Source organism: Phoenix dactylifera, unplaced genomic scaffold, assembly GCF_009389715.1.
Source record: "Phoenix dactylifera cultivar Barhee BC4 unplaced genomic scaffold, palm_55x_up_171113_PBpolish2nd_filt_p 000233F, whole genome shotgun sequence".
Classification (NCBI taxonomy): domain Eukaryota; kingdom Viridiplantae; phylum Streptophyta; class Magnoliopsida; order Arecales; family Arecaceae; genus Phoenix; species Phoenix dactylifera.
Window position 1 is genome coordinate 606,776 of NW_024067734.1, and position 26,946 is coordinate 633,721.

The 26,946-nt window shown below is 33.6% G+C and overlaps 1 protein-coding gene across 1 annotated transcript in view; it reads left to right on the forward strand.

Moving 5' to 3' along the window:
- Nucleotides 1-2,013: 2,013 nt before the first annotated feature.
- The window catches only part of LOC103718364 (2-oxoisovalerate dehydrogenase subunit beta 1, mitochondrial), a 30,179-nt gene continuing 5,246 nt past the window's right edge, over nt 2,014-26,946 (forward strand). The window contains exons 1-11 of the mRNA XM_039117467.1: nt 2,014-2,238; nt 9,769-9,880; nt 10,165-10,200; nt 10,353-10,412; nt 13,343-13,400; nt 13,476-13,573; nt 13,828-13,917; nt 14,253-14,321; nt 14,389-14,475; nt 14,848-14,943; nt 15,032-15,109. Of these exons, the coding sequence (XP_038973395.1) occupies nt 2,084-2,238; nt 9,769-9,880; nt 10,165-10,200; nt 10,353-10,412; nt 13,343-13,400; nt 13,476-13,573; nt 13,828-13,917; nt 14,253-14,321; nt 14,389-14,475; nt 14,848-14,943; nt 15,032-15,109 (939 nt within the window). The 5' untranslated portion in view covers nt 2,014-2,083. The remainder of the gene's footprint in view (nt 2,239-9,768; nt 9,881-10,164; nt 10,201-10,352; nt 10,413-13,342; nt 13,401-13,475; nt 13,574-13,827; nt 13,918-14,252; nt 14,322-14,388; nt 14,476-14,847; nt 14,944-15,031; nt 15,110-26,946) is intronic.

The following is a 26,946-nucleotide window of genomic DNA, read 5'->3' on the forward strand; positions in this document are numbered from 1 at the left end:
GCTACTGTAACATTCTATGCTCGATAAAGTAGAAAATAAAGTGTAGTCGGGGCCATGAGTTACTTCTTCTACTACTAGAAAACTAGAGTTCTACTGAAAAACTAAAATAAAGGAATTTAAAATAATAACAGTAATGATAAATTAAGGATAAAGTAAAGATAAAGTTATTGATTGATTGACGAAAGATCCTTTTTAGATTACAATATAACTCTAAAATTATTAAATAACTACTGACAACCATAGTCATAACCACCCATATTGGTCCACCATCATTTCCAACAGTTTTCAGCAGTTTCGTTCCATGACTCCATGTATTTTCCACATACATAATCACAAGTATCACCTAGACTAGAACTTAGCACCCTTCAGCTTGTTTTAGGCTTCCACGTGGCATCCACTTAGGGCCATTGCTGAGATAAGGTGTAAACTAAACTCAACTCATGTGCAATTCTCTATTCCTCATGTTGATGCCATTATTAGTGATGGTAGTTTCTACTCCACCACTCAAGTTGTACAGAGTCTCCATTCATCATGTGGATGCTGGTATTAATGTGTTGACTATCATTACAGTTCAATGCTTAATATGCAATAAATATTAATAATGTTGATATTGATGTATTGAACCATCAATAAAATTGATTGTTTAATATAAAAAAAGACTTTTGAAGCTATCTATTTATTTAAATTTATTATTATATTATATTATATTTTAAGGACAATTGGAAAAAAGTAGAAAAATCATATCCCACACATCAAACGAGGCTAATATTAATGAATTAATGAGTGGAGTTATTATACGGAGGCTCAGTTTGTGTAGACTTTTCTATTCACCATGCCCATATCAATATCAATGACATCGACATTAATGATGAAAGTTTTTTTACATGGCTATTATTAAAGTTTATTGCTTGATATGCAATTGAAGTTTGGCTATTGAAGTCTTTTAGATGATGATGGTGATGATGGAACACAAGTTAGGTGGAATTTTCGATTTGTTTTAGTTTTCCTAATAGGGGAACATATAGTTGGTGGAAATTCCAGCCTCTTTTAGGTTCATTTTATTTGGGGTGATCTAATATGGGAAAATAAATTCCATGTCAAATTACGATGTTTGGTATGAAAAGAGGATAAGAGAGATGGTAAAATAAATAAAACAAATAAGAGAGATGATATTTTTTTCCGAGACCAGATTATTGAGTGGAGATAATATGAAATTATCATTGCTTGATGAAAATGCCCCCACTTATATTATAATAATTATATTATATTAATATATTATAATTATATATTTATATTTATAGTTAATATACTAATTATAAAGTACTAATAAATATATTAATTATATATAATACTTATTATAGTTAATATATTTAAATAGTAAAAATACTATTTATAAATAATAATATAATTAATATATTAACAAATATTAACTATTAATAAATAATTAATAAATATTCATTAATTATTAATAAGTCTGATGTGGAAATTATTAGTAATTAATATATTTATTGATTAATAAATATATTTATAAAACTTATAATATATATTTATAAACTTATAATATATATTTATGAGTATACCAAAAATATATTAAAATTTATTTACAATAGAAAATATATTTTTAATATATGCTTAATTAATTTAAAAATATTTATTAAGTAATGTAAATATATTTTCTTCAAAATGTCTCACATTGATAGCCTTCGACTATAAATGGCTAAGAAATGGATCAAACAAAAAAAACGAAAATTATTATTTGGATTGTTTATTTAATAACATTGTTGGAAATTAGCAATATTTCATATAAGATTACCTCCTATCAAACATAGTAATTTTTTGTAATATTATTTTTCAAAATATTTTTTTCAACAACTAAATATAATAAAATTTATATAATTGTTTTTTCAGCTAAATAATTTTTAGGAATTCTCAGATTATGCCGTAATCTGACACGTAACCCAAGCAACATGGAATCTCAGATTAATGTTCTATTTTGTCGACTACATTTGTGCTTATCCATCCGTGCAGCCCCACCTGTTCAAAAAGAACCGAAAAAGTAAACCGTTGTTGGACTGAGCCTATCATGACTCTGAGGGGATTGGGGAGGGGGATTTCGATCGGGAAAAGATGCTTCTCGAGCTTTACGGAAGTGGAGAAGCCCCCGATGGACGGGAAGCCCATCAATCTCTTCTCTGCGATCAACCAGGCCCTCCACATCGCTCTGGAGACGGATCCCCGGTGAGTTCTATTGGTTTCCTCAGATGCCCAATTGCCCATGCTGTGGTTTATGATGTTCCTTTCTTTATACTGACCTGTTTGCGTTGGGTCTAAAGTTGAGATTTTTAACGGGAAAAAGATAGTATTTTTATATCTTAAAGAGGAGCTTGGATGATAAAGACCTTCTTACTTTTGATCGATGATGTTGCTTTGTCGTTTGAGGGCGATTTAGATGTGGAAGCTTTTATTTCAAGGATTCTGATGTTTCTGTAAAAGTTCAGATATGGCCTTTGTAATCTCGGTGTAGAATATCTGTGGAATTTTTGTCCTTGGTAAGGATTATTGTTTATGATCCTCTAATTTTACGAAGTTTGTTATATGATAAGCTTTGCAAAATTGGTTATTTAATTTTTAACTTTATACTCTTTGAGCATTAAAAGAATGAAGTTGTGGCATGATTGGTTATCTATTTTCAGTAGTGGGCATTTCTTCCAGTTTGAGTTTTATGTATGAATTGAGTTTGAGTCTTGGTTGATATGTTTTAAAAAATTGAAAAAACAAAACTGATTTATGCCTTCCTGTTTAATCTGAATAGTTTGGTTGTAGTTCTACAAAATTCGAATGATTGATACAGTAATCAAGAAGTTTCAAGCGAAGGGGGCAAGAAGAAAAGGGCTGAAGTGTTTGCTATACTCCAATACAATTTACTCATCTAAGCATGTGAAATGCATAAAATTGGTCCTATTGTGTTGAGAAGGGCTAAAATTATGGAAGACTGCCTGGTCCCTGACAGTAAAATGAACATCAAGTTGACCTAGTCAAGCTTCTTCATATATACTACTTATGGTTAGTTCTCTTCATAATGTAGTAAGCTTTTTCTTAGGATTATTAGAATTTCTCATCTTGCTGTTATGACCTTGATTTGGCATGTTTAATTTCTCTATCGACTATGATACTTCCAATATTATGGCATATAACATTATTGAGGAGAGGTTCTTCGCTAAACAACCCTCAAAGTAGAAACAAGTGAAGCAAACATTAGTTGGTTCTGATTTCAAGAAACAGCATGCCATCGAATAGCAACAACCAAAAAGTGTTTAGCTATATGATGGATAGTTAAATTTTAGTGTGAAACAAACACCATTTGAAAGATAATTAGAAAAGTTTTGCGATATTTGTTCGTGAACTTGAAAATTGGATAGAAAAGCAATAGGATTTTGACTAAGGGGCCTTCAAAATATCAGAAATTACAATTTTCTAGCAAGGTTTAAAACATAGAGGTACAGGGGCATCCAAACTGGATATGGGTGCCATATATGCTGCATCAATCATTGTACCATCAGAGGGTATAAATGTGTGTGCATACATACAACCTCTATGCCCTTGGTATGGCCTCTCTTGAATTATTTTCAGATTTACACAAGTTTTGGTATAGGTTTTGGAGTTCAATCCAAATAAGATTTGCTGCACCGATCGGTACCGTACCATTCCGGACATATCATATTGTACTCATACCAGACCGATATGCAGTCTCGTACCATACCGACACTCAATAGGCCTCGTAATCTTATACCGTATTGCGGACCAATATTGTAATAAAATGGTATCAATATAGGTCCAGTGTTGAGATGGTAAATCTTGACCCAAAACTTTAAAATAATTTATGCAAATCCTTCTTGCATGCTCAAATACATGAATTTGATGATCCAACAACCTTTTAATCCTCATTTAGAAAAATCGGCCATGATTTTTTCCCAATTAGACACAAAATTCCACTCAAGGTTTTTAAGAAATAAGAAAGAAAAGGGAGAGAGAAAATTTACTTAGCTAGAATGATTTTGTAGCCCCAAAAATTGAAAACAAGCCAGCAAGCCAATGTCCTGAGGTAGTCTTCCCTTCTCTGACATTTTTTCCACCTTCAAACAGCAGATAAGAATTGCAATGGGGTTGTTTTAGTTATGCAGCTTTGGGCTTGGTTTGGGGTGATCTGCTCGAATTGCTGGAACCAAGGAACTGCTCACTTTATGGTTGGTTTAAGCATGTAGCTGCGGTTCAGCTGGTCTCTATCTGAACCGTTGCCCCTTTCTAGGTCCAAGGGGTTGGTAAGGTATGTACTGTACCCAAAAAAAGGTATGTATTGATGTATATATAATTAAAACCTTGTTTTCGAATGATGTGAGTTATGAGTGAAAAATGAGTTCTTAGAGTCACTTTTTGTTATTTTGGGTCAAATTCAATTTCAAAGGATGTTAGAGGTCCGGATAAACCTATGCTTAGGATTCTAGGGTTTCCTAAAGGTTTGCATTCAATGGTTCAACTTGAATCTGAGTTTTTTTTTTTTTTTTGTTGGGTTTTTTTTTTTGGGGTGGGGTGGGGTGCATACTTGCTTGCTATGAGAAGAGGTAGACAAAGTGCCTGAGGAATAATTCAAGAATCAATTAAGCTTACTTCTAGAGTTTTTCTCCTCTTTGGTGAGTTGCTGCTGCTCTGCCTCCTATTTTGCCACTCAAGGTCATGGGAAAGATTTTTGGTCTTTGCTCATCGAGTAGGCCTAAATTTTAGCATCACAAGTCAACATATTCCTCCCTCACGACTTCACCTGTATGGTTGGATTTCTAGTTATAAAACATGCTATAGTTTTTATTGCATCGAATATCTTGTAGCAGTTTCAGTTTTTGATGCATTATTTGTTTTAAATGTTTTTTTAGTTATTATTTTCTGTTTAGGAGGTCAATTTATCGTGGCATGCTATCCATGGGTGCTATTCATGCTACAATACTGTGAACAATAACCGTGGCTTAATGGAGTAATCTGAATGCTCTATTTTGTTCCGTTCATCTCTAGGGAAGGCAGTACTGGTGTGAGACTAATAGTGGGCCAGCTAATCAAAATACAAAAAAGGTCAACTTGGCTGTTCAGTTTAGGTTTATTTTCAATTCAAGAATCCTATTATAGTAGGAATAATGTTTGGTTAGTTTTATTACAAGGGAGAAGTGGCTAGCTGTGGTGGTGGGGAGTTTGGAGAATTATACGCGAGATTTCTTCAGAATATAAGTGGCCTTAGGCTGCAGCTGATCATGGGCCGGGTCTTGGGCCAAAACTATATTCATTTTAGTTGTGCTTCGGGCTGGGCTTATTTAAAATATGATATTTTCTATGCCCAAGACCGGCCCATGATCAAGTCTGGCTTAGGCCTTCTGTTTCCTCCTCTCTCTTTTCTTATCCTTCTCCCTTCTTCCGTATTTCTTATTCTACTCTAATTTCCCCTATTCTAAAATCCTGCGGACTTACTGCTGTTATAAGATCAGAATTTAAATCTGAAACAATTTTCATTGCCATCAATCCCTAATCAGCAAATCAGAAATTAGATTTAAAACTGATTTTTTGTAATAACTGATCAAATGAGTTCAGTGATTGATATATAGATCAGATCAGATCTGATCTGAGCAAAAAATTGTTGCAGATTCGTGTAGCCTTTAAATTTCAATGAGGCTCTACCGGCTTCATAGCATATGTTTCATGACTTGTTTTCTATTTGTGCATTTAGTTTTTCTTTATCATTTTGTTTTATCATTTCCATATTACCAAGTGAGTATCAAGAAAGGTGGAAAAGTTAGCAGCTTAAAATGATTATCTTCTGTGTAATGATTATTTGGCATTGGTGAAGGCATGTACAGGTATGTGATAGTGAGCCTTACTCTCTAGAACTCATCAAAAGTTAGAGGCCTCATTTAATGTCTTTCCCTTCATAAATTAATTAAGAAAACAAAGATCAAATATGAGTGCAAAAGTAGTAATGATATGAAACTTTTCTCTTACAAACCATATGATTTGATAGAGCAGAACTAAAGTGCATTAGAAACCATATATCTTAATTAAATCTACTTACAAAGCATTAAACATAGCATGTTTCATGTAGAAAGTATACATTTAGAAATAGTAAAAGAACAGTCTGCTATATTGCTGGTGCCGCTTCAATAATTATATCCTAAAGCAACATCAAAATACCAAGTCTTTTCTCTTTGAAAAGTTCTGACATATCCCTCACCAAATCATTTTGGGACCCTATTTGATTGCAAGATAGCAAACATGGGTTAGCTAACCCTAATTCTCGCAAATGCTGCAAGATTATGTTAATCATGGGATGGTAAGACGTGGTACTTTGTTGAAGTGTGAGGTTAGTGGAATATTGTGTGAAAAGTGTGGAAAAGTAAGAGAGTGAAGAGAGATCTCCATGAGTAACATATATCTCACCTTTCTGGTAGGTTAGAGTTAACCCAGTTATCTCACTTTCGACCTGTTGACTAGATAACTTTAACCCCTCGAAAAGCAATCATCTTTAGCAGGTCAGCAGGATGACTTGGACCTAACACATGGTTGCCCAGCAAATAATGTGCAAGAATGAAGTGAGTTACATAACTCAATTTGTTACTTAACCATAGTCAAAAGGATTTAGTAAAAAAGCATCTTAGTGCATGAGGCTCCCACCACTGTAAGCTCTGGGAAGAGCCAGATGCACACAGCCTTACCCCCCGCATGCGGAGAGGCTGTTTCTATATTTTGAGCCCATGACACCTAAGTCACAATGGAGCAATATTACCATTGCACCAAAGCCCACCCTTGTTGAAAGGATTTAAGTATGAAGTGAAAGCAGCTGACTTTTAGAATGTAAGACATAATCCCATTGAAAAGCTCAAGAATAGGTTCACTAAATATATCATATCACAGATTGCCAAAATTAAAATTTTTATTATGGAATAAGAAAGTATAAAATGATCAGAGCTGATGACTCTGAAAACAGTTCAAATTGTCCACACAAGATCGCATCTTCTTCAAAAATTTCTCTTATGCCTGGGTTGCAAATGAACCGAGCTGTTTTGGCAACTTGGAATCAGTTTGATAACAGCTCGTTTACATCAGCTCAGTTAGAAAATGAGATAAACAGATTTCAAAACTTTGCTCATAAATGAGTCGAGTCTAAACAAGAAGAATGCCTTGCAAAAATAAAGTGAAGTTCAGCTTGTTTCAATAAAAGATTGCTTCATATATTAAATGAAGCGAGCTTGAACAACTTGTGTTAAGCTTGGTTCAAGCTCAAGCGTAGCTCAAGCCGAGCCTGAATAACTTGATATTTGGCTCACTCTGCTAATTTATACTGCTATTTACCCCTCATGATCACTTGTGCCCGATAACTCAGATGTGGCCACTTACATTGTTATTATTAAAATAGATGATGCCACTCATAATCCCTGAGGTTCTCTAATATGAATGAGGGCACATGTACCACCTAGTTAGAGGTCCACTTAAATGCTTACTAATAATTCAAATGAGGCCACTCATATACCACCAAAGGGTCAGCATATATCTTTCAAATATGATATTGGTTTTATATTTGGTAGAATTTACGATGCCATACTAAACAATTACTATAAAAGGTTCAATGCAAATAAACAGATGTGGGAAGGGGTTCTAGGAAGAATGTAATTTCAAGTCAAAATACACATATAGAAGTTTCAATATATGATTTTGGAACTCATATTCTGAACTTCCACATAGAACCTAAATCATAGATTCAAATGGATACAGGACCTGATTTCGAAGGAAGAATGACTCTGGATCCTTAAAACTAATCATAGATCTGACAATATAAAAAACAACTCCAAAACTAAATCCGATTGTGGAGTGCAGAGTTTGAAGAGAAACTCTAAATTTCTATCTTCAAAACAACACTTAGCTTAGAAAAGCTTCAAAAATGCAATATATCTCAATTGACATGCCTGGTACAAACTATTGCTAAGAACCCTTGGCTGACACTCAAAACGTCAGGCAGACCTTAAATTTAAAGGTATGGAAAAATGACTTATGATGCATTAGAAACCAATAAGATCCTTGTCCAAACTTCCTTCACCTCTCTCTCTCTCTCTCTCTCTCTCTCTCTCTCTCTCTCTCTGTGAAGGCCTATGCGCTCAGTCCTTTTCTCTCTTACTGCCCTCTGTTGCCTCTTCATATATAAGCATGATAAGTAGGTCCACATGAGTAAATAGTTCAGCTAAGTAGGTCAAGTACCCTAGGTCAGTTAGGTCGGTGGGGTGCTAGGTTGTCAGATATATATTTGGTTCTACAGACAGGCTACTAAAAAAAATCAAACTACTAAAGACAGGCTCTATTAGATGTCCTTTTTCTAAGATCTCTTTCCAATTTCATTTTCTTAAGATATGCAAATAAAAAAATTTAACCCCCACTTTGAGTTTTTCCTGAAAATATACAAATACAATAAAAAAGTCAACTTTTCAACTCGAAATAATCTTGATTTTTGAGGTTAGCTAAAAATAACAACACACAAATGCTTCTCAAATCTGAAGAGCTCATTAATTCTTTTATATTGATATGCTGCTAAAACTAAAAGCAATGAGAAAAGTCGTATATTTTGTCTTTGAAGGATTTCATCTATATGATGCTAATCAGCATACAAATATGCATATTTTCTAATTAGAGATTTGGAAATTATCCCTCAGCCTGCAAGCTTTATATTGTCTATCTTGTCTTGGTCGCCATTATTTTTCTATTGTCGTCTGATTTTCTATGAGGAATATATTGCTTGATGCCTTGATGGTTCAAGTAATTACCAATCCTTTTTTACGATAGCAATAAAGTTCTTTATGACTTTCCTTTGACTTCTCTGAACATTCCGCACAAATCAAAGCTTTCTTAATGAGGCTAATCAAGGCCCTTCTCAAGGTTTTCTCAATACACACTCATAATCTTGATCAGTTCTGTATCACCTTATAGGGTTCTAGCAAGCAGGAAAACCACCATTTTCAATATAACTCCACAATCATATTCCCCCATTATAAACCCAAATGATTTAGCAGCCAAACAGTATTTATCAACACCTAACTTTATAGGAATGATCTCAAATATAAACTCTATTGAGTCAGAACTTGTCAAAGAAAGAAGAAATGTGGTCCAAACCATGCTGTTCTTGACCATTAAGCATGTTATTATCAAAATACAAAAGAACAACAATAACATATGAAGACCTCTACCTAGCATTCAAAGATCAGAATGATCTTCTATTTAAAGACCTTTTTGTTACTAAGTAGAGGACCGGAAATGGGCAAATGATGCAGAAATGTTTCTACTTAGATGTGCTGGTGGAGTCAGTTGTGGCTGTGTGGGTGTTATTCACGAATATGTTGTTACAGAAAGTGCTCTCTTCCTTGCACTTTTCTCATATGTATCTGTGAAATTTTGGCATAGTCAAAGTGATTTTAGAGCCTAAGCGGACTTGAAAAAGAAAATATGATGGGGTTAGCGGATGCTAATTGACGATGCCCTCCGGTTACAACTTCCTGATGTACAATCATGAGCTTGCAAATGATGAAAATCAGTGCAAAGTAGCATTTTTTTTTAAGTTGATAGTAATGACATTGATCTGTTAATGGAGCATGTGTTAGTAGGTGCTGGCCTCATGCTACTTCACTTTCATTTTAGTGATTAGTGTTATTCATTAATCATAATTATACTCAAAAGTGAAAAGCTTTCTTGCAGTGCTTACGTATTCGGAGAGGATGTAGGTTTTGGTGGTGTCTTTCGCTGCACAACAGGATTGGCTGATCGATTTGGTAGAAACCGAGTTTTCAATACCCCCTTATGTGAACAGGTATTTTTTATTTGGTTCTGCTGTCTGTCATCTTTATCTGTAAATGCTCTGAATATCAAGCACTCGGCAGTGGATTGGGGACACTCAACCCTGTAATTGTGCAAGAGTTCATGCTCTGAGTTTTTTCAGATTATATGACCACTCATCTTTATGTTCTTTGGTGATAGTTATATTCATAATACTTATTTTTTCCATCATTTATATGGAAGTGTGGGGTTGATTATCAAGGAATTTTTTTATTTCCTCATTTTATTCCCCTCTTTCTGACAAGTTCTCATGGATAGGGTATTGCTGGATTCGCCATTGGCCTTGCAGCAATGGTGCGCATTATGTTTTATGTTATGATATCATTGTTCTTTCACCTCATTTTTTGTCAATCTTTTTGTTTATTCAATTGTATACCGTTGTAGTAGGTAAATTTTCTATTGTCTTTCAGACTATTTGTAACTTTAGCATTAGTTTTGAATGATAGGGGAATCGAGCTATTGCAGAAATTCAGTTCGCAGACTATATCTATCCTGCTTTTGACCAGGCATGTCTTTTGTTTTATAGAATTTCACCTCTTTACTTCTTATTCTCTCTTTCAATGGTCTAGTTTAAAAAAATTACCTAAGTAGATGGGATGGATTTTCTCAGTCTATGTACTATATAAATCACATGAAGATTTAATCTATCTAGTATTTGCATATTTATTGTAAATTTTGCTGGAAATCTTTGGTACTCTGGCAAGTACATATATGATTATTCGCACAAGATTTCAATGTGTTAAAACATATGTACGGCGGAAATGCAAGTGATCATTCAACTGAAAATCATCAGAGGTTATATTATGGTTGCTAATATTAAATACTAAGAACAAGGTTTTGCTATTTATTGAGGGTTTTATATAAAATCTGGTTTATACTTTGAATGTTGAAATTAAGTGACTTGCATATAATCCATGGTTAATTACGCTATATATGAATATTATATATAAGTTGAGGCTTTTTATCATAAATTATTATTGGGTAGGGGATTAATTCAAAAAAGGGTGAAAACCCCACTCTACCAGCACATGAAGATAGGGGAAATTGAGTTAAACATAATATAATAGATGATTCCTAGGTGAGAACCTTCATCAAGTTTTTCAATGTTCTTAAAGAATTAGGTCCTTGGTCATAATTTTTTGAAGACTTGAATGGTGAAAGAAACAAGACGCTAATTCGAGTTACTATTAGCATTATATCCATTATATAAAGTACATGAACCTAAGCCCGAGAAACAATGAAGAAGCCACAAGATTGCAAGCCAGCCTTCTCAAGCAACTAAGGAAGGAATTTAAATGCTTGAAGTAATTTCGCCAGGAGAGGAAAGATCTGTTGATTCTTAAAAGATCTAATCAAGAGATGATTTTTAACAATCTTCTCAAGCACATAGGGAAAGAGTTCAAGAGTTTGAAGAGGTTTCATCAAGAGAGGAAAGATTTCATAAATCTAACAAAATATCATTGAGGATTCTCTCCATGATGGATGTGTGATAAAGGGCCTTTTCTGTGTATAATTTAATTGTACTTTCTTCTAATGGCCATTCTAAAAATGGTGTGTGGATATTATGCACAGCATTTGATGCACCATAAATTGTTACTAAATACAACTCATTTTCTTCTCTTCCCTCATGTCAAGAAAGAAAAGGAGATCTTCAAAATTATTGTGCAGTCTGATTTTCTTTATGTTCTTCATTGGTATTGACATTCTATATAATTAAAAACAAACTTCTTATCATTAAAAAGTTAACAGTGAAAAGTGAAGGATTCCAAATTCTGTAACATCTGGTGTGTTGCATGACCCAAAAACAAGGCGCATGAAGTGGGTATCAACTGGTAAATTTGCCGGGAGTTGTTGCTAGTGACGACCTGGGTCTGAGTCCCACCTGTACAACTTTAAAATATTACCTCAGTAAATTGTGTGGGGACTACAAGCCCCTTCTTATTGTCTCAAAAGGTCAAAAAGGCTGGGAAGGAGTGGGGCTGCTTACAGGAAGACTTCTTCTGTTGTCAATCTGTCATGCATGTGCTGTTAAACTTAATGCTTTCTTTTTAATTAAAATTGCTTATGTATAGTTTCAATGATAGGCAAAACAGAAAGCCAACGCATTATGAGCTCAAAATTAAGCATAACCATCTTAACAAATCAAAATTTCTTAAATTTGCTTCTTTGTAAAGGTCAAATATATGGTCTAAGCTATTTTCTGAATAATGACGTTTTTTAGCCATGGTGTCTTGATTGGGAGGTGTGTAAACCAAGCATTAAGACTTCTTGCCACAAATGATAGGAACATTTTTGGTTTTTAGTGTAATTTTTTTATGAATTGTTAATATTGACAGGGCAACTTACTCCTGCAAGTTTGTGACAATAGTCCATTCAATAATAATATATTGGATTGATCTGGCAATTGATTATTTTTCTTATAAAGTAAACTTCAAAATAACTTTTATTGCTATAAGTTTAGGCACCAATGTGGATGTCATCCTTCATCAGCATTCGACACCCGCTAACATCTGTCATCGTACCTCTGCACAGTCTGTTCCTTTTCCCTTTAGTACCAAAAAATTGCTAATACTCCAGCACCACTACCATGAAGACCCAACACATTATACTACTCTCACCAACTTACTCGACCAATCTCCATCATCACCTGTAGACCCTCCCACACTTCGTCACCTTGACCACCTTCATTTCCCACCATCAAAATGTTGTTCTTCTAAAGCTCTAAGACCACTATCTTCCTCCCATTTCCCACCATCTCTACCATTTCATGCTGTTGCCACTTTCATCACTTTTCACTGTCCAACCAATTCTCACCATCACCAGCATTACCATCCTTCACCATCCCCAATCTAACCCTGCTAATGTCCTACCCATGTTTTAAAATTGTCACCTCCTCATTCTTTTTACCCATCACTATGATTCCCTCCAAACCTCCAAAAGCATTGAATGAAATTGCATTATATGAAACCATGTAAGCATTGTTGTCGAAGAGATTAAAATGATGGCAATATCTGGGGGGTGAAGGTGGGGTAAGAGAATCTGTTTGAATTAACTTAATAAAACATAAATAGTCCTTTCACTCACTGTAGATTGCATCTTACTTTGAATTATCCAGTTTTGATACTCCTTTAATTGAGGGATCAGAATGGTACGAGGTTATGTGTCAATATCTCATGGGGTTTTATAATATGAGCATACTCATAGACAGTTGTAGGAAAAATCAGTCATTTAATACTTTAAGTGGCTTTCTTACATTGACCATGCTTATATTTAAAAATTTACATGTATTAAAAGCAAATTTTAATAGGTTTTAAAGAGCTCTTGGTGCCTTAAAAATAATTTTTCATGTCATTATAATATGCGCTTGCAGTGAATATGCAACTGTTTTTCATAGTTTACAGCAATTTTCTTGACAAATATCTTTTCTACTGTTTAGATTGTCAATGAAGCAGCTAAATTTAGATATCGGAGTGGGAACCAATTCAATTGTGGAGGTAGCTTTTTGTGTTCTTTATACATGCTTTTGTGGACTTCCAGTATTTCATTTTAGAAGCAATATGTTTTCGTAGGTCTAACAATAAGATCTCCATATGGAGCTGTTGGGCATGGTGGTCATTATCATTCACAATCACCAGAGGCTTTCTTCTGTCATGTTCCTGGTCTTAAGGTGCAGATCCTTGTGCTTCTTTAGCTGTATGTGTTGTATCTGTTATTTTTGCCTCGGATATTCTTTTTTTTTTGGATAGGAGATTTCATAAAAAGTTAAAAACTTATATATTAAAAAGCTAGTGTGGTTCAAAAACTTGTAACTTGAATCTGCTGTCCATAGAAGCAATTAAAGTATTCCTTTAATTATTTACATGAGCAGTTAATGAACCTGATAGAATTTATCTGAACTTTTCTACAACACTTCTTTCTTAGGTGGTGATTCCTCGAAGCCCACGACAAGCAAAGGGGTTGTTATTGGCCTGCATACGTGATTCAAATCCAGTTGTATTTTTTGAACCGAAGGTATTAATATCATAGGACTGAAACATGATCTCTAATATTCTTTTACATCTGTATTGCATCACTCAGAAAAAAATTGTCATCAAAAGATTCCTTCATTGTATTTTTTTTTCTTTTTAAGGCTTGCCGCATAAGCATTATAATTATATTAAGCAAACGCACAACAGGTTAAGTTGACCAAGTTGTGTTCCATTAAGGTGGGTTTTTGGCATGATGATATTGAGGAATGCAACTATTGAACTGTTATTTATGAGTGATAAAAACAAGTCAGCCAAAAAAGACCTTTACGACTAGAGTTTTGTTTGTAGAACTTATGGCTTTAACTTCAACTTGTTCAGTGGTTGTATCGGTTGGCTGTTGAAGAGGTTCCTGAGCATGATTACATGTTGCCTTTGTCTCAGGCAGAGGTAAGCATTTCCTGTGTTATGACATATGGTTACAAGAAACTGTAAATTTTATATAATCTATGACCAGGTGATTCGTCAAGGGAGTGACATTACACTTGTTGGATGGGGAGCTCAGCTTTCAGTATTGGAACATGCATGTGATGAGGTTGCAAAGGTTAGTGGCCTGTAAATGGGATTCAAGTTTTCTGTTTCTCAAATCTGAGTTTGCATTATAGTTAACATACTTATTCTGAAAGTTATAAACCCAAGAGCGGCATAACAGTTTGACCATTGCGGCATTATTTGGCCAGAAATTATTTTGAACATCAATAAGGTGTCCTTGATATAAGTTTCATTATTTTTTTCTTTTAAATTACAAATTTACGGTCATGTTAACAATAAGCATGCATCTAATGTTTTGCAAAGGACATGTTTCATGTAATTCTTAAAGGTATTCAGATTCATTTGATCTGGAATCAATGAGATTTTCTTTTAAATTACTTTGTAAAGAAAATGTGCATAATTATCTTATGTGAATGATTCACAGGATGGAATTTCATGCGAGCTTATAGATTTGAGGACATTGATACCCTGGGATAAGGAAACAGTAGAAGCCTCTGTGAGAAAGACTGGAAGGCTTCTTGTAAGATAGTTCTTTGCATTGTATCAACTGGCTTACTATGGCATCTGGCCAATCTAATCTGTTTTCCTTGTTTATCATCATGTGGCAGGTTAGTCATGAAGCTCCTGTGACTGGAGGATTTGGTGCTGAGATATCTGCTTCAATTGCTGAACGCTGCTTCCTCAGGGTATGTATTTATCCTTTTTAACAGACACACAGGAGATAATCTTTTTGATCATGGTTTTTATAAGTTGACATTGCTACAAGCCAGTCCTCCCAATAATGCACACCAGTTGCATTTGTCTGTGGGAGTTACTCAAATGTGATTCTGATTGGATAAGGTGAACTTAAAGTCATCAACTTTGGAAAACTTGACATGTTAGTTCATGTCTGAGTTGAGTCATTTTTCAGGGCTATCAAGTCAAATTTCTAGGTGACTCAGCCAAATTTGGCAGAGTCAATTCATGACTAGGATCACTGGCCAAGTCTTTTGGAAACAGAGAAGAAAAATATTGTCTACATCAGGTCCCTCCTAATTAAATGATGTTTCTAACCTAAAAATCTTCCTTTAATTATTTCTTGGATTAAGGAAGTTGACTTTGTCTAGCATCACCACGTCAAGCATTTATGCTTCTCACTGGTGATGCTGTACTGTAATTTTTAAAATGTTAATTTTATAAAATCTTCAGATTGCAACAATAACTTACATAAGTATATGGACTTAATTAGTACTCAATAAATCAAGTATAACTTTTTGATGATATCATTATCTTGTAACTTTTGAATGTTACTCCTATTAAGTTTTCTATTGGCCTTTATTTTTATTATTACAACAATATTATATGTTATATTTAATTTGTAGCATTTGTTTTCGTATACATGAGTAAACTAGTCACCATGTCGACACACCTCCGAGTCAAATAATCAAGAGTGGGCAAATCAAGTTGGAGCCATGAGTTTCCCAACCTTGTTAACAATCAAATAGATGGAGTTTTCATGACAATTATTCTTTCACATCCATGACCAAATATATGCGATTCATGAGATTGATTTGATAATTGCATAAAAATCCGAGTTTTTGCCACTCCATATGATTAGCTGTTCCCAAGTAGTTGGAGTAGACTGAGCAACTGTGGCATAAAAAATAAACAGGTAGTTTGTTCTTTTATCATGGCACCTCAATCGGCATTATCGTTCTAGGGATTATCATAGTTCAGTAATTTTATGGACAAACTTGAGTAGAAGATGTTATTTTTATCCATAGACAGTGTTATGTTACTTTCAGAATTTATTACTGGATATGCACTAAAATCTATAGCTGGAATATGAAATATCTGTCATGCACCATCACAGTGTTATTACTTTAACAGCTTCAGTTGAGCACATGTTTCAGAAGCAGAACTGGGATAGAAATAGAATTTAAGATTGAATGAATAAAATCTTTTTATAAATAAAAAAAATTATATCTTGAGAAGTTAAAATGCCAATATTGTGAAACCCAAAAAGTGAATTGAAACAAATAGTAGAGCTATACCCACAAGAGAGGAATAGATAAGATCTTGTATGTGAAAGAGAGGGTGCTAGAGGAAGAAACAGCCCACAGTGATGACAAGGGTGTGGGGGAGAACGGTGGGTGGGGGGGGGGGGGGGGGGTTGGGGGGGCGGGGGAGGGAGAGGGAGAGAGAGAGAGAGAGAAGTGGCGCACTATTTCATATGTGAACGGAATGAGAGGTTTGGAACCCTGAAATATGTAAAGCAGTTTTTATTTCCTCCTTAAAATGGCAATCTAGGATCTACCAAATCAAGTTGGATTTGTGCAGATTGTAATCCATCTAGAATTAAATTTAAATTTTAAAATTAAGGTAAGTGTTAAAAGCATTGGAAACGTTCTCCATCTTGGCCTATACAGTATGTTAAGACATGATCATCGTAGTAGCAACTAAAACATAGTAGCAATAACACAAAGGGAATTTTTTTATCTTTTTTCTTTTTTTAAGTACGGAATAAGGAGAACTCAATTGATTTAGTAGAGAGTTAGGCTGTTATGTCTGAGATTATATATTAATATGGAATTTCTCAAAATCATTTTGGGTCATGGCCCCCCCTTTTCCCCTTAATTTCCTCTCTTGATTAGTATAAATTAGACCTTAGAATGCTCTCATATTTATCAATGTATAAAGTAAGATTGAGCAGAAAGACAGTGGATGTATATGATATCCAAGATTAAGGGGTTTCTTAGATTGGAAGTAGGGTATATCTTAAAAGCCATTTGCATGTATAAACATCGTATGGATTAATGTATGGCAACAGCATAGGTATGTGTCACATCGATCTTAGAGCCAGAAAAGAGTTCATGAGTATGCCAGGGGGTTTATCCAAGTGGTCGGGATGTCTACCACTGGGAGGAATGAATATTCTTAAGTTCTCGAAATATGTTAATAGCTATTGGGAAGGTTAGACATTGCACGTATAAAGCCGCTAAGATAGACAATGACTTCATGAAGTTCCTCTTCCACCGAGGTATGACCTTGCTCTAACACTCGAGTGTGCTATCATATTAAACAGTCAATATTGACAAACCATCTCGAAAAGCATTGTCATAGGTTGAGGTGTGTATCATGTGCATAGCTTACAAGTGACCCCTTAACCTGAAGGATATGACATCTTGCTATATTCTAGAAGTCAAAATTTGTAGCCAAACCCGTGCATCGACAATGATACCTTGGACTATATCCTTTATAGAGAGCACAGCAACATCCTGGTTTAGATATGAGTAAGTGGCTATCTCTCTAACATGGAAACCATCATATGGCATAACGTCCATGTTAGAATTGAAACGACATTAGATGCATAAGACTTGGAGCCTAACTAGTTACTTAAAGATTTTGAAAAAAATTATTCTAACAAAATTATTATAATTAATAGTTAATTATTTAAAAAGGTTTTGCACGAGTAGTTTTATAAAAGGATGTCTAACATGATCCAAGATTCTTATGAGCCATGAGATTATATAAGTAAAGTTTGACAATGTAGTACTCAATGGTCATAAGAGGATACTGGAATAATGAGAGACTAAATTGTAGTATAAAGCTTATGCAAGAACATGGAGACTAACTTGTTTCTTCTTACTCACTAAAAGTTCAGTTAAGATTCACCATATCGGCATGTACCGTCTTGTATCGGATGTATCATACCATATTGGTATTGAACCGAGACTTGGCGCAAGCAGCATGTTAAGTCTTGATACGTAAATCGACCTCTATACCAAGCATACCGGCATTGTACTAGTATGGTACTAGTATGGAATCTGATACCGAATCAGTGAACCTTAAGTTCAGTAATATGATATGAGTACTATATCCCATGCTAAATCATGTTACTTTGTGTAACTAGAGTAGACTTGAAGGAGCAGGTCATTGGTGAGCTGGAACTTGAGTTAACCTATTCTATTGGCACATCTAGTATGTGCTAACTGCTAACTATCTCCAAATCCATTGCAATGAGATTCCAATTGATTATTCTCTCAAATATCGGATCAAGAAATTGGAAAAGAGGTTCGGCTAAAGAAACTAAGGAAAGATTTATGGTATGTCGAGTCAAGCAAGACTAAACCAGAGTCAAACTCTAGGACCTGCTTGACCTGGATCCAAGTGGGGGCGACCAACTAGGAATGGGGCTACCCCTGCTTTCCATATTAGCGCCATTAGATAGCACACTATATGTTAGAGTGCGACATCTAAAAAGGGCTGAAACCCAAGTAAGGGTTGGCCAGTCCCCCCTCTCTAGTAGAGTTCAGCTAGGATTCTGGGAGCCCTAGTAAAGGCACCCAAGAGAGAAATCCTAACACCTCCCTTCTCTATAAATACATAGAGGAGATGCCCTAAGGTTTCGCATTAAGCTAAAAAGAAGAGTGATGCAAGGAGGCTAGAGAATAGTAATTCTTGGAGGGTCGTGTTCTTCACGACCTCATAGTCTCTCAAGGAAAGACAAGAATCACCTCTAGAATCACCAATATGGGAAGGTATACATATCATAAACCTACATGTATGCTCATTTATGTAAAATATCATAAATAAAAATCCTAAAATTATGCTACAAATACTTTGATGATCTTCAAGATTCCATCATCTTAACAATAGGATGTTGAAGGAAATAAAAGTTGGAATAGTGCTGAATATATTATTAAAGCTATTGAATGGACAAGTTGTTTGGGAGCACCTTTTCTCAACTCAAAATATAAATAAATATATAAAAATATCTATTCATATGTATATATAATCATGCTTTACTAATTTATAATTTTCAATTTTTATTATTCAATATAAGTGAGTTTTATGTCAAAATAATACACTCAACCATTAGATCTACAACTACCACCAAGTTCGACTGTGGAGTTGCAAAATAAAAATTTAATCTATTAATTGTGATATTGATGATCTAAGATGCCTATAAATAATAAATCATATATTCCGGAGACCTCTTCTATTGCATCAAATAACTCAAATCATGATGTTATATTTTGCCATTAAAAACTATTAAAAAATTACTTGATGGATATCCAAAACATCTTGAAAGCATGCTTTCTTTCATGGAAAATTTATATCATATGTTTTTAAACCTATCCCAACATTGACCCGTGGTAGCGTTTACATCATATGATTCCTCAAAAAGACCGCAGGCTGAGCATAGCCAGTCGATCTATTCAGTCATCCGCTTTCGAAGAAATCTAAATCTTTGTTCTTTTCTGATATCTTAAACTACTACATTTACCTCTCCCTTTCATTGACTCCTTACTGTTGCCCAAGGTCACAACCCAAGAGGGGGGGGTGAATTGGGTTTTTCTAAATTTTCTTGTTAAGAGCTGTGGAAGCTTTCTTAAGTTACTTGTGTGAACTTACCCTAGAGCAAGAATCAAATATAAAGCAAGAATAAATACAAGAACAAGCACAACACAAACAAGACAATGTATAGTGGTTCGGTGCACTCCAAGCACCTACGTCCACTCCCCAAGCCTCTCCTTGGAAATTTACTATAATCCCTCGGATTACAGTTGGATTGTTTTCCGGGCTCACAATCCAAAAATCTTTACACTTTGGTTTTTCGGGATCACCAAAAACCTATGTTGGTTTTACGGTTTCACCAACGAACCTTCACAATTGGTTTTACGGGTTCACCAACAACCTACGTTGGTTTTACGAGCTTACCAACAACCTATGTTGGTTTTACGGGCTTACCAACAACCTACGTTGGTTTTACGGGCTTACCAACAAACTACAATGTTGGTTTTACGGGCTTACCAACAAACCTTACAACAAGAGTAATAAGTAAAGAATGAAAGCTCCTAAAAGAGCAAATAAGGCAATTATAAACTACAAAGAAGAGTTTAGAGAATGTTTATCGCTTTGAAGGAGCTATTCTCTTCTTTGTCAAGCTTGCTTCACTTCACAAGGGTTGGCGGAGCTATTGATGACTTTTTGAAACTGCTCAACCACTTTCTTTTGGCTCTTAAGATGAAGCAATTGAATGAGGCTTGCTTTTCTAGGGTTTTCTCTTGAGTGTGCTTCTTTATTTCCAAAAGCTTGCTTCCTCTGATGAATACTTCATCTTAAATACTTCTCCAACCTCCAAATAGTCCTTCCTGACCGTTGGATTGAAGAAACTAGCCGTTTATAGCCGTTGGAAGTCCAAAAAGCACTTCTGCACAACTAGCCGTTATACTTCTGCCCGTGCTTGGGTCGACCCAAACTTTTCTGGGGTCGACTCAAACTACTGTTCATCAGACTTGGGTCGGCTCAAGCTTTTCTGGGGTCGGCCCTCTTAGGAAACACAGAACCTTATATTTCAGCCGTTTTTCACTGGGGTCGACTCAACTCTTTTTGGGGTCGACTCAAGGTTGGGTCGACTCAAGTTCAGTTAGGGTCGACTCAAGGTGGGGTCGACTCAAGTTCCATTGGGGTCGACCCTCTCAGGGATTCCAGAGACTTGTTTTCTTGAGGCTTGAAGATGGGGTCGACTCAACTTTCACTTGGGTCGACCCAAGTACTGTTCATCCGTGCCATCAGTGCTAGAATATGCCAGAATGTTTCTAAAACGTGTCAGGATCGACTCTATCTCTTCTAGGGTCGACTCTTACTTTGTGCCAAGTGTTCTAAAGGCGTGCCACTTCGTTCCAAGGCGTGCCAAATGTATCGAGGTCGACTCTAAACTAATTGGGGTCGACTCTAACCATGTCTTTCTGCACTTTGAAGGTTAGTTATGCACATTGAAACAACAATATGATATTCTAAGCAAATTACGATGCATGGCACAATAGAGTTTCATACCCTTAACAGTGGAAATTACCGAATTGCCCTTTTAGGTATTTTTAACGTGAAACTTTGCCAAAATGGATTCTTGAGCTTCTTACCATTCTCTATTACAAATTTTATCTCGTTATCAATTCTTGAGAGTGGTTTTGACCATATATTCTTAATGTATCGTGAATGTATCGAGGGTGTGTCATTTATCAATAATGTATCGAATATTTCTTCCTTACTCACTTATGTACTGGATTAATTGAGTTAATAGCATTAACACTTCCATATGGCCTCAATGGCTTTGTAAGCATCAAAATAACACTAGGATCCTCAATCTCCCCCTTTTTTATGATTACAAAACATTGAGTATAAGCAAATTGATATTCACGTGAGAAGGTTTAATGTATAGGAAATGCTTTTGGTGTAAAAGTTTCAAATAGTCCAATTTAGAGAATGTATCAATGAATCAAAAGCTCCCCCTATCTTATCCAAGTAGAATGCCTAATGAATTTTGGCTTTGCTCCCCCTTAAAGCAAGAGTTTCAAGCTATGTATCGAGGCAAGGAAAATCTCTATGATTATGTGCCAGATTCAGATTCTCTTTGTCAAATGTCTCCCCCTTAAGTGTATAATACATGTCTCCCCCGTAAGTATACAATATATAGCTTTTATATTTTCTTCCTTATACAGTCTTTGTTTATAGAATTATCTTTCTTATAGAATTTGCTTCTAGTTTCTCTCTTATACTTTCTCTCCCTTTTTGTCATCATCAAAAAGAATGAATAGCAATGGATAGTATTGTAATGACACAAAGATCATGAGTAAAGAAAAAATGTATTTCATCATCTTTGCCAAAAGTATAATATTCTAGAGAAGAAATGCAGACAATAACAAAGAGTAGATACCGGTCAAAACAAATACAAAATCTAGAAGACACTAGTCATAATGAACATGCTTCATTATGAGCATATACTCAGATATTTTTTTCTTTTTTTTGACAACATCAAAAAGATTGCAAAATAATGAAATATTAAGCACAAGACAATATTTCATTCATTGCATGCCAAATTATTGCAAGAATATGAATTATGTGACTCAAGGCAATACTGTTAGGGCAAGATAATGAGTATAGGGCAGAGCCAATTAATATAGTTTTAAAATTATGATTGGATCACATCAAAATCAAGGATGAAAAGTTTGGCTTTAAAAATGAGACATTTAAGATGTGAGCCAGAAGAGATCTCTAAATATAGATTCCAAAGATAGTTTTCAAATCAGGTGTAGATGGAATCTTGTTCAAGTTATTTCAAGAAGTATCAAGAATAATATTCAAAGAAGGCACGAATGAAAATCCAACATTTTTTTTTTAAATATATTAAGTATATAGCAAAATGAGAGCAATCTAATTAATTTTCAGAGTATAGTATAAGAGCAGATAAAGATCAAAACTTATATACTCGAAAAACATAAGATTATGTTGAATCCTTAATTCTTAATGACTTCAAAGTTCTTTCATGATATAAAAGTTTTGGGGCATAGATACCAAAACATGAATTTATGCAATGTAGGATACATAAAATTCAAGGCTTTGAAAGTTCTTTTAGAGTTTTTTTTTTTAAGATTTTATTTTACTCCTTTAAAGATCATAGCATCAAAATCAATTAAAATGAATTGGTTCATGATTGAAACACTAAAGTGCAACCCAATAAGAACTCATAAGTAGATTCCAAGATAAATTTTCGATACTAAGACAGATGGAATCCTTTTCAATTAATTTTCAGAAACAAATGATTTACTGATGAATATAGATGGAAATCCAACTTTCAAAAGATATTCAATGAAGCACAAAGTTTAATACCACTTTACATTTAGTATTCTTTCTCTCATCTTTAGATGTGAATTTACACGATTAAGTTCTATATGATCTCTCCCTCTAAAATTTTCTTTCTCTCCCTTAATTAATTATCCCATTTGAGAGTTGAGTTTGAAGATAATTTTCAATAAAGAGATTGAGTATTTAAAGCTCCCCCTCAAAAGATGCATTTTCTTTCAAACTTTCTTTTCTTCTATAATATCAAGAATGTAGAGTGATCCAGAATTTTTCAAAATTTATAGCAATCACTCTTTTTAATCTTTCAAGAATAAATTATATTTCCTCTTAATTTTTTTTTGAATATGTATGGAAATATTAATCAGAAAATAATTCTTTTGAAGCTCAAATTTCTTTCAAAAGTAATTACATTTTCTTTCCTATAAGAATTATTGGAGTGAGTTGAAATATTTTAAGCTTTAGGATCATTAACTCTCTTATTAAAAATAGCTTTTCTTTTTAATGATAGAAGCATTTAATTATGCAGGAGTGTATATTCAAAATATTAATTTCTTAGTTATAGTTTTTCAGCAATGTATATATGAAGCACGATAAATCTTTTTAATATCAAAATAACATCATATGTTTAGAAACATTTGTTCGCAATTAAGATCATTGAAAAATACATCATTTAGACCAATTTTAATACACTTATAAGATAAAAAATGATATGTTTCAGATGCATATCGGAGCAAACAACTAAGTCATCACAATTTTTTTTTTTAAATTATAGTTTTTATCTTAAATCATTAAGATTGAAAACATATATTTCAAAACTATTATAGCACATTCAGAATCTTTGTAGTTAATATTGAATTTTGGTACAAATTGGAGCAATTTATTATGTACCAATATTAGGCAAGATGAAGGATAACTCAGAAATAATTCATTCTGCCTAATTCGCAAATTTAGATTATTATTTTCTTTTATTTTTCAGAATATATTCACTAAAACAAAATGATTTTGTTGTTGATAACAACATGTTTCAATCATTATCTAGGCATGAAGCATTACAAAGTATATTTAGGAAAGATCTTTGTTATTTGAATATTGAAAACACATAATTTAAAACATCATGTCACATGCAAAACATAATATGCATTAAGTCATAACATCATGTATTGAAACATTAAGAGCAAGCATGTCAAGGATCAAAATCAATTCTTTTCAAATAGACTCTCCTTATTTATATATAATTCTACACTAATTTTATCCTTAAGGTGTGTTTTCAAGTGATCGAAACTTCATTTGGCTTTTCACAAGCTTCTTATATACTTTCATTTATCTTGTCATTCATTTTCTCATTTTTGAATTTCTTCCTTTAACCACTCAGTGAACATTCTGATTTTCATTTCTTTTGGTTTTACTTTTCTATGCTCTATACTCTATTTGCTCCCTATCCGGTGGAGTTGGAAGGGGCACGAGGTACTACCACTAGCCTCCCTCTTGTGCCGTCCCTAATATGCCCTACACCGAATAGTTGGGTCAAATAGTGCCGGGTACTACCACTAGCCTTCCCATTGGCACCATCCGTCCATCCCTATAATGAGCAATATAGAAAGGTTAAACCGTTCCCTTTAAAAATGTTCACTCCAAACTCTTCCTGTTTAAATATAGTTTATTACAGATTTTATCCTTTCCAAAGGAATGCTCACATAATTCTTACAAATGTGCTGAATATATTTTGCTTGTTTTGCTTTTACTTAAGATTGGAGTTCTTACTTAGTTTTATTATCTTAACAGATTTTTATGAGTCTTTTGATATCAATTAAATGTGATTCATTAGAATTAGTTTGATATCTTTGCATATAAGCACAAAATGAGCATACAATTTGGCCTACAAGCTGTATGATATAGTAATACAGCTTCAAACAATAAAATTACCTTGCTCATCATTTTTAAACTCTACAATATGGGGTCATAGATATAGCTTTCTTCATGCCAAACTTTTGTAAGAATATTCTTGTGAACTTACTTTGGCCAATGAAGATCCCCTTTCTTATTTGTCTTAGTTTGGAGTTCGAGAGGAAAGGTTAGTTCATCCATTTTACTCATTTTGAACTCACCCTGCATGAGCTTAGTTAAAACTTTACATAAAGCTTCATTAGTAGCACCACAAATAATGTCATCAATATATATTTTAGCAATTATGATATCAGAAGTTTTCTTTTTGATACATATTTTTATCACTATTACTTTCTATCAAAAAGTTACTTAATCTTTCATACCATGCTCTTGGTGCTTGTTCTAAATCAAATACAAGTTTTATCATGTTTGTAATGAATGTTTTTCAAATATAGATGGTTATTTTTACATAAAAATTTTAATGATATAACCACACAAAAGTTCATTCTACACATTCATTTGACAAAATATAAGTCTTATAAAACAAACAGATGAAAATGGTTATCTTTGACTTCTAATCATGCAAAGATTTTATTAAGATCTATTTCATCTTTTCTGATTAATTCTTTTAGTAATCACCAATTCTTCTTAATTAAGTGTGTTTCTGAAAAACTCAATTTTATTCCAAATATAAAAAGTTTTCAGATTCTTTAACAAGATTTCAAATTTATCCCTTTCAAAATGATTTAGTTTAACTTAACTAATTGTCATCTTGTTCATTCTTCTTAATGTCTTTTAAATAGAAGCAAAATGACAAACTATATTTTCATTGAATATTCTATATGCATTGCTTAAAGAGTAATATCCAAAGAAGCACTTGTTTTATCAGATTTGGCATATATATCATTCTTGAGAACATAATATGTATAACTGAAAAACATGAAGGTATGCACCATTTGATTTTCTGTTTTTCATGAGTTCATATAGGGTTTTCTTCAAAAATAGATTTAATAGAAACCTTATAATATGACAAGCTGTGATGATAGCATTAATCAACTGCTATCACAAGGCATTGTCCTTACACAACAAAGGTTCTATTTTTATATTTTTATAACCTCTATATGCAATAGTCTTCTTGGTGCAAAAATAATTGTATTCAATACCATTTTCTGTGCAAACCTTATTAACAAATTGGTTTTCAAAACTGTGCCATGATACTTTCACAGTTTGCAAATCTTTTTCATTTGAAACCTTTTGTAAGTTTGTGCTAATGCAAAAAATATTTCAATTTAAGTGCCAAGAACAAAACCAATATTAGCTTTGAGAAATTATCCATAATTACAAAATCAGAAAGCTTATCTCCTAGGTTCACAATCCTAGAGATCCAAATAAGTTCTTATGGAGAATTTTCAAAGGCTAAAAGGTGAAAACAATGTTTTCAGATTTAGAAATGATTCTAGTTTATTTTTCTAGATGACATACATAGCAAACTTTGACCTTGCAAAAATTAATCTAAGTGAACCAATGACAAGATCTTTTGAGATTAAGTCCATACTAGTATGAGTTGATTTTATATGCCAAAACTAGACTCTTTAATCTTGGTATTCTTAATGCATATATTTAAAAGATATACTAAGTAGACATTCTTATGTTTATGATCAATAGAAGATAATGCCATGGATAAGAACTCTCAATCAAGCATATAGAGAATTCATAGAGTTATTCTTAATAAATTGATTAATCATTTAGCAACTTATCCAACAGTAAGTGAAGCATACTATAAAATGAAGTGATTTGATTATATTTTTAAAAATATTACCTATATCACAAAATTGATTAATACCTGCAATTTATGTTTTAATTAGATACTAAGGCAAAGAGAATGATGAGATGCAAGGATTACTAATTTCATTATTCTTTTCATTTCAATTACTTTTCTTAAGTATATTTTAAGTTTCATTCTTTAATATATGTCTAGAACACCCAATGTCTAAATTAACATCTTTTGTTGGAG